At 62.9% G+C, this 11,422-nt stretch overlaps 3 protein-coding genes across 4 annotated transcripts in view; 2 read left to right on the forward strand and 1 right to left on the reverse strand.

Moving 5' to 3' along the window:
* Positions 1–69: 69 nt before the first annotated feature.
* Positions 70–4,092, forward strand: CHLRE_17g710100v5 (uncharacterized protein). Its single transcript, XM_043072062.1, has 11 exons — positions 70–211; positions 448–511; positions 731–819; positions 1,000–1,076; positions 1,226–1,335; positions 1,675–1,751; positions 1,891–1,944; positions 2,150–2,306; positions 2,559–2,782; positions 3,010–3,306; positions 3,583–4,092. The coding sequence occupies exons 1-11, from the start codon at positions 134–136 to the stop codon at positions 3,730–3,732; spliced, it is 1,377 nt and encodes a 458-aa protein (XP_042914521.1). The 5' UTR covers positions 70–133; the 3' UTR covers positions 3,733–4,092.
* A 377-nt stretch (positions 4,093–4,469) lies between these two features.
* CHLRE_17g710150v5 (uncharacterized protein) lies at positions 4,470–9,519 on the forward strand. The gene is made up of 12 exons (XM_001691626.2): positions 4,470–4,927; positions 5,328–5,380; positions 5,700–5,783; positions 6,130–6,316; positions 6,541–6,602; positions 6,761–6,828; positions 7,081–7,123; positions 7,420–7,559; positions 7,775–7,858; positions 8,243–8,324; positions 8,563–8,661; positions 9,049–9,519. Exons 1-12 carry the CDS (start codon positions 4,714–4,716, stop codon positions 9,130–9,132), a joined length of 1,200 nt encoding a protein of 399 aa, XP_001691678.1. The 5' UTR covers positions 4,470–4,713; the 3' UTR covers positions 9,133–9,519.
* A 144-nt stretch (positions 9,520–9,663) lies between these two features.
* Positions 9,664–11,422, reverse strand: part of CHLRE_17g710200v5 (uncharacterized protein) — a 6,376-nt gene continuing 4,617 nt past the window's right edge. For both annotated transcript variants that reach the window (XM_043072063.1, XM_043072064.1), the window contains exons 8-10: positions 11,306–11,380; positions 10,717–10,929; positions 9,664–10,302 (exon numbers count right to left, since the gene is read on the reverse strand). In XM_043072063.1, coding sequence (XP_042914523.1) covers positions 10,138–10,302; positions 10,717–10,929; positions 11,306–11,380 — 453 coding nt within the window. In that variant the 3' untranslated portion in view covers positions 9,664–10,137. The remainder of the gene's footprint in view (positions 10,303–10,716; positions 10,930–11,305; positions 11,381–11,422) is intronic.

Consider the following 11,422-nt stretch of genomic DNA (forward strand, 5'->3'; position numbering starts at 1 on the left):
TGGAAGAATTTACTGTGCTTGTTAGTTTGGTTTGGGTCTTATACTACCTGATATTCGTTAAAAGAACGACTAACTTCACTTGCTGAGCGTCACGCTAAAATTTGCAGCGAGTTGGAAAGCTTCACTCGCGAAGATGGCGGAAGAGACTCAGGTTCTTGTGAAGTTTGTAACAAAACTTCCAGCGCATTTGAGAGTGCCGGAGACGCCAGTGGTGAGCACGGCGCGATGCTTGACGGCGCGCCGGGGCGACGGCGGTCGCGTGCATCCGTTAACCGCCGCAAACGTTAACACAGTAGCATGTTTCAGCTCCCACAACACTTGACAACGGCATGCGAGGGAGAGAGCTCGGTTGTTTCAGGGGAGGGTTCTCGTCGGCGCTCGGGGTTCCACAAGGGTTTGGCACGGCACGCAGGCGCTAACCTCCGTCTTGGTCCCTATCCTCCACAGGCGGTTCCCTCGGACCTCAAACGCTATGGCCTCTCTCAAATTATCAACCACTTGCTGGCGCTTGGTGAGTGACGGCAGCTATTGGGGATCGGATTTGTCTGAGAGCTGAGCGCACCAAGGCCTACGCACCCCGCGCAGCACCTGTGCGCAGCGCACAACAAGCAGCGCCCACACCACGAGCCACGAGGCCGTAACGCCACGAACAATAGCTCCATGACTCGCCACGACACTCCACCGACCCTGCGCCTCCTGCGCGCCGGGCTGCCCGCAAACCCCACTGCAGACCCGCCACGGCCCTTCGACTTCCTCATTGACGGGGAGCTGGTCCGCAAGTCGCTGGAGCAACACCTGCTGGCGCACAACCTGTCGGCGGTGGGTGTGTTATCTGTTTCATATTGTGAGACAGTGGAGCAGGAGCCATAGAGGCGAACCGTGAAACGGGCCGCGGTGTGAAGTAAGCTGCAGGATACCGCGTCCGGTGATCGATCGAGCTATGGTGTGGCCTGTAAGTGCTTTGGGGATCGCTGAAAGCCGTTGCCTGTAAACCCGCAGGAGAGCACGCTAGAGGTGGAATACGTTCCTGCGGTTGTTCCTCCGCAGCAGAAGAACTCTACCCCGCACGACGACTGGTACGTTCTCCCGCAGTGGCTCTCACAACCCGCGCCACCCCTGATGTCGAACGCACTCGCAAAGGCCGCCTGCGCTGTGGGTAGCAAGGAGTGTCAGCAATACAGCTTAATCCTATTTGCACGCGTCCATGTGTGGTTTGACCGGGCAGGGTGAGCTCGGTGGACGGGTCCCGGTGCGCGCCGGCGTCGTCCTCGGGCGGCTCCCCCAGCGGCGTGGTTGTGTCGGGCAGCTACGATGGACTGCTGCGCCTGTGGAACGGTAAGACGCGGCGGCGGTGTGTGCATGTGACTGGATGTGAGGGGCGTTCATCGCCGAAACAAACAGGGAGAGGATGGGGGCATGGGCTGTGGCACTGGGTTGGGGAGGGGTTGAACGGAGGGATGCGGGAGGATCAAGCGAGTGTGGCTTGTTGCTGACGAGGGTGGCTTTCTGGGGTCCTGTCTTGGTTGAAGACTGGCGCTGCACACAAGGCGCACGTCCTTGCCTATAACTCAGGGGCCTGTCTGGCCAAGAATGGCGCGTGTAAGCGTGCAGGGGAGCGCGTGCCGGGACTCTGGCACCAGGCTGCTGCTGATCCGTGATGTAATGCCCATGCAGGCGACTTGGAAGCGGTGGCGTCAGTGTCGGCACACGCGGGCGGTGTCAACTGCGTGCGCTTCCTGCCTAAGTCACAGGTACGGGGAGGAGCGGGATACAAGTGGGGCGACAGGGGGCCCATTCACGGGCCGCGATGCGTTGATCGCCGCCCTGGCTTACCCAACTCACTTGTCACACTGAAAATGTGCCCTTCCTCCCTCTGCGCACGCGGCTCAGGGTGACCTGTTGCTGACGTCAGGGAAGGACCGGCTGGTCAAGATGTGGCAACTGGTGGGTTCCGACGTGGGCGGCGGGAATAGCAGGGTGTGTGAGCCGGTGACGGCAAGACGCCTGGCAGCGTGTTGCCTTCAGGGGCCTATGCCTCGTAGCTCAATGGGGTTCCTTGACCCCACCGTGTGTGCACCCCGCCCCGTCCTGTGTCATTACCGCCAATAGCCAACGCTTAGCTTGTCAAGCCACGAACTCTTCCCCGTAGGAGTCCTCCTCCGAGGAGGAGGACGCCGGCCCCAGCTGCCGCCTGGTGGCGACCTACCGCGGCCACGAGGACGGCGTGGAGGCGGTGGCGGCCAGCCCCAGCGGCCGCCGCTTCGCCAGCTGCGGCTGGGATGGGAAGCTTCTGGTGTGGGAGGGAGGTGAGCAGCTCCGATGGGTGGGCGACTTGGGCAGGGGCGTTGGGGTTGTTGTGGAGGAGTTGGGGTGATATGTGCGCGAGCCCTGGGAGAATGGGGAAATCGGATCGGCGTGCAAAGGCAGAGAGGGCTAGGCGAGCGCGTGCGGGCCATTAGCTCCCCTCACCGCTACGTTGCTGCAGAACTGGCGCGGTTTGCGTGCCCTGCCCGAACCTTGCCTCGGTGCCACCGTGTGTGTCTTTGTGTCCGGTGCAGGGCGTGCGGTGGCGGAGGCGGCGGAGGCGGACGAGGCGGCGGGGACGGCAGAGGCGAGCAAGAAGAAGCGCAAGACGGGGACAGCCAATGGCTCGGCGGCCGCGGGCGCCGGGGGGTTGACTATTGCGGAGCCTAGCGCTGACCTTCGTGGCCACCTGCACTGCGTGTCGTCAGTGGCGTGGCCCGCTGAGAACTCGTTGTTCAGCGGCGGCTGGGACCACTCGGTAAGGGCGTGAGGCATATCAGGACATGTGCCCCGCACTCACTTCTGGCGGGCGCGGGTCCTGTCACATCGCACCCTCACACGGTCGTGCAACGGCCCCAGCTTCGTACAGTCGCCGCTACTGCGGTACCGCCATCATTTTGACGTACCTAGCTCATTCACTCACGTACGCACGCACACGAGCCTCTCTCACGAACCACGCACACACGCACATGCACTCGTGCACAGGTGCGGCGCTGGGACGTCTCCAGCGGCGCCGCCGCGGACACCTACAACGGCTCCAAAGCGGTGCTGTGCATCGCCTCACACGCCGCCTCGCCCGCCCTGGTGGCCTTCGGCTGCTCCGATCGCGCGCTGCGGCTGTGGGACACGCGCGGCAAGGCCGGCAGCGACGCGCTGGCGGTGACGACGCAGGGCGCGCACGGCGGCTGGGTGACGGCGGTGGCCTGGTGCCCCAGCAGCCAGCACCACATCGCCAGCGCCAGCCACGACGGCACCATCAAGATGTGGGACATCCGCACGCAGGTAAGGGCGGGGAGGGCGGGGAGGGCTGGGGAGGGAGCATGCAGGGAGCACGCAGAAAGTTGGCTTAAAAGGAAGAGGCGACGGAGCAGATGGGGGGGGCGATCGGTAGGGAGGCGCATGTTACGGACAAAGTGCAGAATATGTGCCGCAGGACTCATTGCTGAGTCCTCCGATGAGCAGGCGTGCTTGGGCAGGGCTGCCCGCTCAGGCCCGGCCAGGCAACCGCATTATGTTGAACGCATCCTTGCCGTGTGCCGCTCGCACCGTCGCACGCAGATCCCGCTGGGCATGCTGTCGCACCACACCGACAAGGTTCTGGCGCTGGGCTGGCTGGGCGGCGCGGAGGCGGGGCACGCGCGCGGCCTGGTCAGTGGCGGCGCCGACTGCCAGCTGCGCATGTACGAGAGCGACTACATCGTGTCGTGAAAGTAGAGAGTGGCCTCTGCTCAAAGCCCCTGCGCGAGAAAATGACAATTCCGTGAGCGTGGTTGACGAGATGGGCTGTGTTGCTGCGCGTTCGGGTGGAGAGGGCGGAGGCGGTGAAGAGGCGAGCGCCTTGCGCTCGCTGCTAGGCCGCCAGGGTGGCGGTCGCTAGTATGGTGGCAAGTGATTATGCGTGCGCATAGCCGCATAGGCCAGGTGTTAGAGTGAAGCTGCTTGCGTACGCGCAGGTAGAGTGGTAGACCATTAGAAGGCCTGGGCCTGGTGTAATGGCGTCAGGCGCACGCCGCACGGAAACAGCCTGCCAGCTGGGGCGCTTCTACCGCATTGTAAGGACATGACTAAATCAGCTGGATAAGCTGGAGATATGTATGTTGCTCCTGCGCTCAGCTAGGTTGAGCACTTGATGCCTGGCGAGTCGGGGGGGGGGCCTGCTGCCAGGACGTGAATGCCTGCTAGCGAGGGACAAGCAGGGACAAGGGGCAAAAGGAGGCAGGGAACGGAGTGTAGGCTTAAGGGCAGGCGGGGTTGGGCACGCCGCACGTGATGAGGGACGCTGGGTAACGTAAGGAGAAGGGTTTGGGTGATATCATGCAACTTACAACAGGCGGTGACCAGCGCGGGGTGGGGGGGGGGGGGGGGGGGGCGGAGACGGTCGTGCAAGGTGGGCATGACATGAGGCACACTCACGTCTCAGCCAATGTCCCAGGTGTGCACACGGCCACCGCGTTACACGCGCTTACACTCACTGTGCAGATATAGAGATAGGTTGCTGCGCTCCTAAGGCTTGCCCCCAATTCCGCGCGAGATCTGCAAGACTTGAGCAACCAGGCGTCTAACCTCTCTACGTGTAATTGCATCATATAGCATTTGATCTGTAGCCGCGAAATACACGGCGGGGCCCCTTCTGGTAGAGCGTTCTAACAATTGGGTTGAAGCCCTCGCGGGCGCAAGGAGCTAGCGGCCATGTCCTCAGAGGCGGAGAAGCGTGAGGCGGCAGTCACAGATTACCGTAAGAAGCTGCTTAAGCACAAGGAGATCGACACTAAAGTCCGGGCTCTCCGCGAGTCCGTCAAGGACCTGAAGAAGGAGTATGACAAGACGGAGGATGACCTGAAGGCGCTACAGAGCGTGGGACAGATTATTGGCGAGGTGCTGCGGCAGCTGGATGAGGAGCGATGTGAGTGGCCCGGACAACACGTACTTTGTTGTCTAGGGCTGGAGGCCACGTATTGGGTGGCACAATTGGGACTACGCGACGGGTAATGTGGACGGGCCTGCAGGGTGCAGGGTTTGGGCAGGCAGACGGGGGAGAGGGTGTGGGGTGGCCGGGGCACGGGCCAAGCGTGCACCTCCGGCACGCACTGCTGCACAAGCAGCGTTGGCTGTGCACTACCGTTGCAATGGGGCACAGCTTTGGACGGCACGAACAGCCGCAACCCTGCTCTGTGCTTTGCGCTTATATAGCAAGACACGGAGCCTGTTGGCCAACTCTCGACCGCTCCTAGCAGCATCACAGCACACTACCTGGCCTACAGTTGTCCTCCTGACTTTTTCGAATGCTTTCACTGCTCGCGCAGTCATTGTTAAGGCCAGCAGCGGGCCACGCTACGTGGTGGGCGTCCGGACAAAGGTGAATGCTGAAAGCATGTTTGGGGGAGGGGCGCTGTATGGGACGGGAAGTGCAGTGAGGGGTCGTGTGCTTGTCATTTGCCTGGTTGCTGTGCGTGGAGTGCCAAGTTTATTGCCCTATCGTCAGTGAGGAGTCTGGACACTCGCCGGATGCCAGCTGGTTGATCGCGGGTCTGACACCGCAGGCATCTGCTGCGCGGCTTGCGAAACCCCCACATACCCCCGCATGTTCGCCCCATCCTGCACACCACATGCCCGCACGCTTCTCTGACCTTGGACGTGCACAGCACTTACGCAAACTTGCACCGCGCTGCTCTCAGGTGGACAAGACCAAGCTGACTGCGGGCACGCGCGTGTCTCTGGATATGACCACCCTCACCATCATGCGCATGCTGCCGCGCGAGGTGGGGGCGGGGGCGCCGGGGGGGGGGGTCCATGGCAGACTGGCAGGGGTTTGGCGTGACGCAACAGGGGACGGGAGGGACTGGCAGTGTGCGTCTGTAGGGGAACGGCTGGTCCGAGCTCTTTTGGACGTTGCGTGAAAAGGTGTGAACAGGGAGTGCATAGAAGCGCGCACATGGCGTCGCGGCCATAAGGTGTTGGTGGCGCCGCTGTTTGCGGGCCTGGGTTGCTGCAGGGCACGGATGGCGTGTATAGAGACTGGCGGGGCTTTCCTTCATGTTCCTGACTGCTCTGAAAGTGTGATTAAAAGACTCGGGATGTATGTGTGTGTGTATGTGCGTCGTGCAGGTGGACCCGGTTGTGTTCAACATGCTCCAAGAGGACCCCGGCAAGGTGGACTACAGCTCCATCGGCGGCCTGAGCGAGCAGATCCGCGAGCTGCGCGAGTCCATCGAGCTGCCGCTCATGAACCCCGAGCTCTTCCTGCGCGTGGGCATCAAGCCGCCCAAGGGAGTGCTGCTGTACGGCCCGCCAGGTGGGGAGGGCGCCGGGCTTGGGGCGGGCGGGCACTGGGGCGTCGAGGCGTGGTGTTGGGGGCAGGGGGCAGGAGGAATGATGGGAATGGATGGATCAGCCACACGTTGGCATTGTGGTAGTATTCGGCGTGTGTATGTGTATATGAACAGTGGGCCCAAGACACGTGTATCGCCTTGGTTTACCCGCGCCCTCCCACCCGACTTTTGATATGTGTGTGGTCAGGCACGGGCAAGACGCTTCTGGCTCGCGCCATCGCCTCCAACATCGACGCCAACTTCCTCAAGGTCAGTCAAACCCGCGAGTGCTGGGGATGGGCTTGGCGGGGTGTGTGAAGGGCTGTGGGCCGACACCTGCGGAAGGGCGTTGGCGCGAGGTTGGTGATGGTGTGCAGCCCACTCTTTAGTTGACGCCACTTCTTATCGTTCTCACCCCTGGAATGCAGGTGGTGTCGTCGGCCATCGTAGACAAGTACATTGGCGAGTCGGCGCGCATCATCCGCGAAATGTTCGGGTGAGTCCGGCCGATGCGTTGCACATGCAAGCCAGGCGGGTGCGCTACAAAGCTAGCCGGGGAAGCGTGCAGCCGAGGAAGCGTGCAGCGTTGCGAGCAGGATGGTGCGTGTGGGCGGGCAAGCGAGGGTGTGTTACGGTAGTGGGGCGCAGCGGTTGCGGCCCCGTCTGGCAACACACACATTGCCGCTTATGCCCGCCATTTGCGTGCCCGTGTGCGTGTGTGTGTGTGCGTGTGCTCTGCACCGCACAGGTACGCGCGCGAGCACCAGCCCTGCGTCATCTTTATGGACGAGGTGAGGGGGCGGCACGGGCTAGGGTGCACATGGGCGGCACGCGGCACCCTAGGGCACGGCGCTGTGGAAGGCAAAGATCATCGTCGGCACCAGATTCCCGCGCCCTGCTGAACGTGCCTTACCCGTCCGTACGCCCTCCGAGCACGCACCCCATTCCCTCATTACACTCGCACTGCGCTTTACACCGCTCCGCACCACTCCACAGAAACGCACCCATCCCCCTGCACACACGTGCGTGCATGTGTCGGTCCATCCCCCCCTCGTCTCAATCTCTCACACATGAACGCGCCCTGCAGGTGGACGCCATTGGCGGGCGGCGCTTCAGCGAGGGCACCAGCGCCGACCGCGAGATCCAGCGCACGCTCATGGAGCTGCTCAGCCAGCTGGACGGCTTCGACGTGGTGGGCAAGGTCAAGATGATCATGGCCACAAACAGGTGTGTGTTTGTGGCGGGGGCAGGTTTGGAGGGGCGGGGGAAAGGGGCGAGCTTGTGGAGGGGGGGGGCACGAAAACAGGAAGAGGGGCGGAGTTCTGGGGTGGGTGAGGCCGCGCGCAGGGGAGCGGGGCAATGTCGAGCGCCTCGTTTGTGGTGCTCCGCACCTGCCCACACGCTCTCCCCCTGCACGCTCCTCCGCCCCACTCGCCGGACAGGCCTGACGTGCTGGACCCCGCGCTGCTGCGCCCCGGCCGCCTGGACCGCAAGATTGAGATCCCCCTGCCCAACGAGAACGCGCGGTGAGGAGCGGGCTGTGATGTGCGTGTTTGTGTGCCGTATCAAGAAAGCACGGGGAGAGAGGGCAGACACCGTGCGTGTGCATATGTGTGCTTATTGGTGTGAAGGGTGGCTGTGGTGGGCACGAGCACAAGCCCGTGGGGGAAGTGTAGGGGCCTTGGCTGTGTGTTCTAGTGGCCAGGCTTCACGCCGAATCTTCTCCAACTACTCTCGCCTGTACGCACCGAGCCGCGAAGCCCTCACACCTTTGCGCACTCCCCCACACACTGCTACGGGTATTCCTTTTGCAATGTCCGCACGCCCCGTGTCCGCCACCCCAAACCCGCCCAACGCCCCCACCACCCTCCACCGCCACCCACCGACCCACCACCGCCACCCATCCACAGCATGGAGATCCTGAAGATCCACGCCTCCAAGCTGGCCAAGCACGGCGACATCGACTACGAGTCCGTCATCAAGCTGGCGGAGGTGAGGAGGAGGGAGGGAGGGGAAGGGGGGGAGCCCGCGCAGGGAAGGGACGGGGCACGTGGGTGGCGGCCGTATGGGCTGGGAGGCGCTGTGTTGCACCTCGCGTCCGGACCAGTTGTGTGTCTTGACCGCTTGCGGGTTGTGCGAGAGACCAGGCTGCCTCACGTGCTGCTCATCACCCACTCCTCCCATAAACCTCAACCACACACGCATACCCACACACGTTCACCCGCCGCAGGGCTTCAACGGAGCCGACCTGCGCAACATCTGCACGGAGGCGGGCATGTTCGCCATCCGGGACGAGCGCGATTACGTGGTGCAGGAGGACTTCATGAAGGTAGGGGGCTACACTCATGATTGTTTAAGATGTCGAGGCGTAGCCAGGAACAGTAATACAGCAGGCGTGTTGTTACCGATGTCCATGAAGTCCCGCAGCCACCTCCAGGGTGGAGTGGGGAGCTGGGGTGGGTGGGAGGGATGCAAGGGGTGGCAAGTGAAGGCGGGCAGGGGGGGAGCTGCGAGGGCCGAATGACGGTAACGTGGTCCAGGGAGCAGGGTAGAGGTGGAACCGCATAGAGAACGAACGCGCGTGTGCGCGCGTGTGAGCGTTTGTTTGGAGCACGCACCCTGCTGCTTGGGTCGCACAGTCGGGCTTGCCCCCTGGGTGACGTCACACGCGTCTCCAAGCAGCCCTGACACATGCAATACCTTCTCGTAACCGCAGGCGGTGCGCAAGATGGCGGACGCCAAGAAGCTGGAGACCACACTCAACTACGACTCGGCGTTCGGGGACGGCGGCCAGAAGTAATGACTGCCAGGTTGGGCTGTGGGTGTGCAGGTGGCTGAAGAGGAAGCGTGGCTTACAGGGTTTGCAGGCATGTGTGGGGCCGGTGTCTTGGTGGTGAACTGTGGAGGCACGTGCGGGGTTAAGGGCCCTGGGCAGCTGTGCGGGCGTTGCGGTGGAGTAGAAATTGCTGGCGCTAGACGGCGCTAGAGCTAGGCGAGTAGGCAGGCAGCGGCCAATGGGTTGATGCGGGACAGGGGCTCCGGCACCCAGGCAGTCGGGCATGCAACGCGGGTATGCAAGGTTTGGGAACGGCACCGCGCGCGCGCGGGCGGGCACGACGGCTGCGGCTGCGGCACTAAGACACCATGGTCCCGACAACCAACAGATAGAGTGTAAAGGGAAGGACACACGCGTGTTTCGGCGGGCCTGAGGATGGTTCAGGGGCCACAGCGTAGTTGCTGACTGCTGATAGACTGACAGTCACACTCACAAGCAGTGACGTGGCTGGCGGCTAAACAGAACGGGGTGACGTGACCGGGCAAGGGAAGCAAGTAGCTCAGTCTCAGGTGACAACTTGTGCGGTTACGACCAGCCCAGGCGCAAATGAAGCATGGGCATGCGTCGCCCCCGCACCAACAGTCCCGTTACCAGTATGGGAGTGCTGCGCTTGCGGCAGCATATCTACACACGCATGCGCGTGCCAGCAGAGTATGCGGCTTCGCCAGTGTTACTGCTCGCGCCTCCGACCATGCACTCAATTGAACGGATGCACCACAGCATTACCCACGGCGGCACTGACGCCGCAAGTCTTGGAGGGCACCATTGTCATGTGTACGCGTCCATAATTTGCGCCTTGTCACAGCGCTGCAAGTGTGTCCTTACCACACTCCTGCCCACTTCTGGCTTGGTCCACCACTTGTGGGAGGAAGCATAACGGCGCGTCAGTCCCACACACCCTACGGAAAGCCCCAGCTCATCCAGCCCTTTTACAGCGTTTCCCTGCTACACCACTCCTTCATCGTGGATTCACGGCGGCACCAGCAAGTGCTTCTGTGTGGTGTCCCTGTACCCGGCCAGTGCCGGCATGAAGTCGGAGCCGCCCGTGCCGGTGGTCTCGCGCTTGGCCCACTTGGCGATGTAGTTGTAGGCGAAGGCCTTGTGCTGCGAGCGGAACTTCTCCATCTCGGCAACCTGCGCAAAGGATGATGGAGGAGTTCAAATGCATGAGTTTACGACTGCCGTAATGCAACTGTATTGAGATTGTGGAGTGTGAGGGTACGGCGTGACGTGGCACTGACTCCATACCGGCGGCCAGGGATGGCAACAAGATGGGCAAAGCGCTGGCGGCGTGTGAGGCACCATGTGCTTGATGGGTGGGTGGGGTAGGAGGCATTGAGCGGCGCGGCCACGGGATGAGGGAGAAGCCGTTAGGAAGGCCGCGGAAGGCGCGGACGTGCCGCTCAGTGGCTCGCAATCACGGCTGTGTCTGATGACACATAGCGATATAGTGCAAGCAACGGGCGTGTGAATGTCCCGCGCAGCGTTACCGGCATGTGCTCTGCAACAGACAGGCCTCAGGCAGGGACCCACAGTGCTGCAACTCACCGCCTCGTTGTACGCGTCTCGCAGCTCGCCGCCCGCACCGCCGCCCGCGCCCAGCACGTAGGTGCGCACGTTGGCCCCCGCCGGCTGTCCGCTTCCCGCCGTGCCGGTGCCGGTGCCGGTGTTGCTGTTGGCTGCCGCCAGTGCGGCCAGGAAGGCGCGGTGCGGGGGCGGCATGTGCGCAACCATGGTGCCCAGGTAGTCGCGCAGCCACACCTGCGTGGTGTACGCGTGCGAGGGGTGGGGAGGGTTAGCAGGGTGGGCAGGGTGGGCAGGCAGGTACTGAGTAGGGTGCGTGGGCAGGCAGGTACTAAGTAGGGTGGGTGGGCAGGGTGGGTAGAGTGGATAGGGTGGATAGGGTGGTTAGGGTGGATAGGGTGGATAGGGTGGATAGGATGGATGGGGTGGGCGAGCAGGCGCTCGCAGGCTTCCTTTGCGAGGTCCAGGAGAGGGCGGCGGAAGGCGCTTGTATGCGCGCATGCGGCTTGAGAAGCCCCCGTACGACCCCAGTGCGCACCCTCCAAAGCCGCATGCAGGCATCCAGCCCCAATGCAAGCTTTAACCCAAGCCCCCAACCCCGACCGCCCCGCACCTGCTCGTGTTGCACCCCCAGTGCCGCATCGAAGGCGTGGAGCACACTGGACTGCGCGCCAGTCTCGCCGTACAGCTGTAATCATGGCGAGGGGTGATCCAGGCATGACTATTTAGT

This window comes from Chlamydomonas reinhardtii, chromosome 17 (genome assembly GCF_000002595.2).
Source record: "Chlamydomonas reinhardtii strain CC-503 cw92 mt+ chromosome 17, whole genome shotgun sequence".
NCBI lineage: Eukaryota > Viridiplantae > Chlorophyta > Chlorophyceae > Chlamydomonadales > Chlamydomonadaceae > Chlamydomonas > Chlamydomonas reinhardtii.

Bases quoted from the DNA above. Each gene is read 5' to 3' on its own strand.
- CHLRE_17g710150v5 (XM_001691626.2), top strand. From the start codon at position 4,714: ATGTCCTCAGAGGCGGAGAAGCGTGAGGCGGCAGTCACAGATTACCGT. The intron at 6,317-6,540 runs GTGGGGAGGGCG...GTGTGTGGTCAG, and splicing joins GCTGCTGTACGGCCCGCCAG to GCACGGGCAAGACGCTTCTG. The intron at 6,603-6,760 runs GTCAGTCAAACC...CCTGGAATGCAG, and splicing joins TCGACGCCAACTTCCTCAAG to GTGGTGTCGTCGGCCATCGT.
- CHLRE_17g710100v5 (XM_043072062.1), top strand. From the start codon at position 134: ATGGCGGAAGAGACTCAGGTTCTTGTGAAGTTTGTAACAAAACTTCCA. The intron at 1,945-2,149 runs GTGGGTTCCGAC...TCTTCCCCGTAG, and splicing joins TGGTCAAGATGTGGCAACTG to GAGTCCTCCTCCGAGGAGGA. The intron at 2,307-2,558 runs GTGAGCAGCTCC...TGTCCGGTGCAG, and splicing joins GCTTCTGGTGTGGGAGGGAG to GGCGTGCGGTGGCGGAGGCG.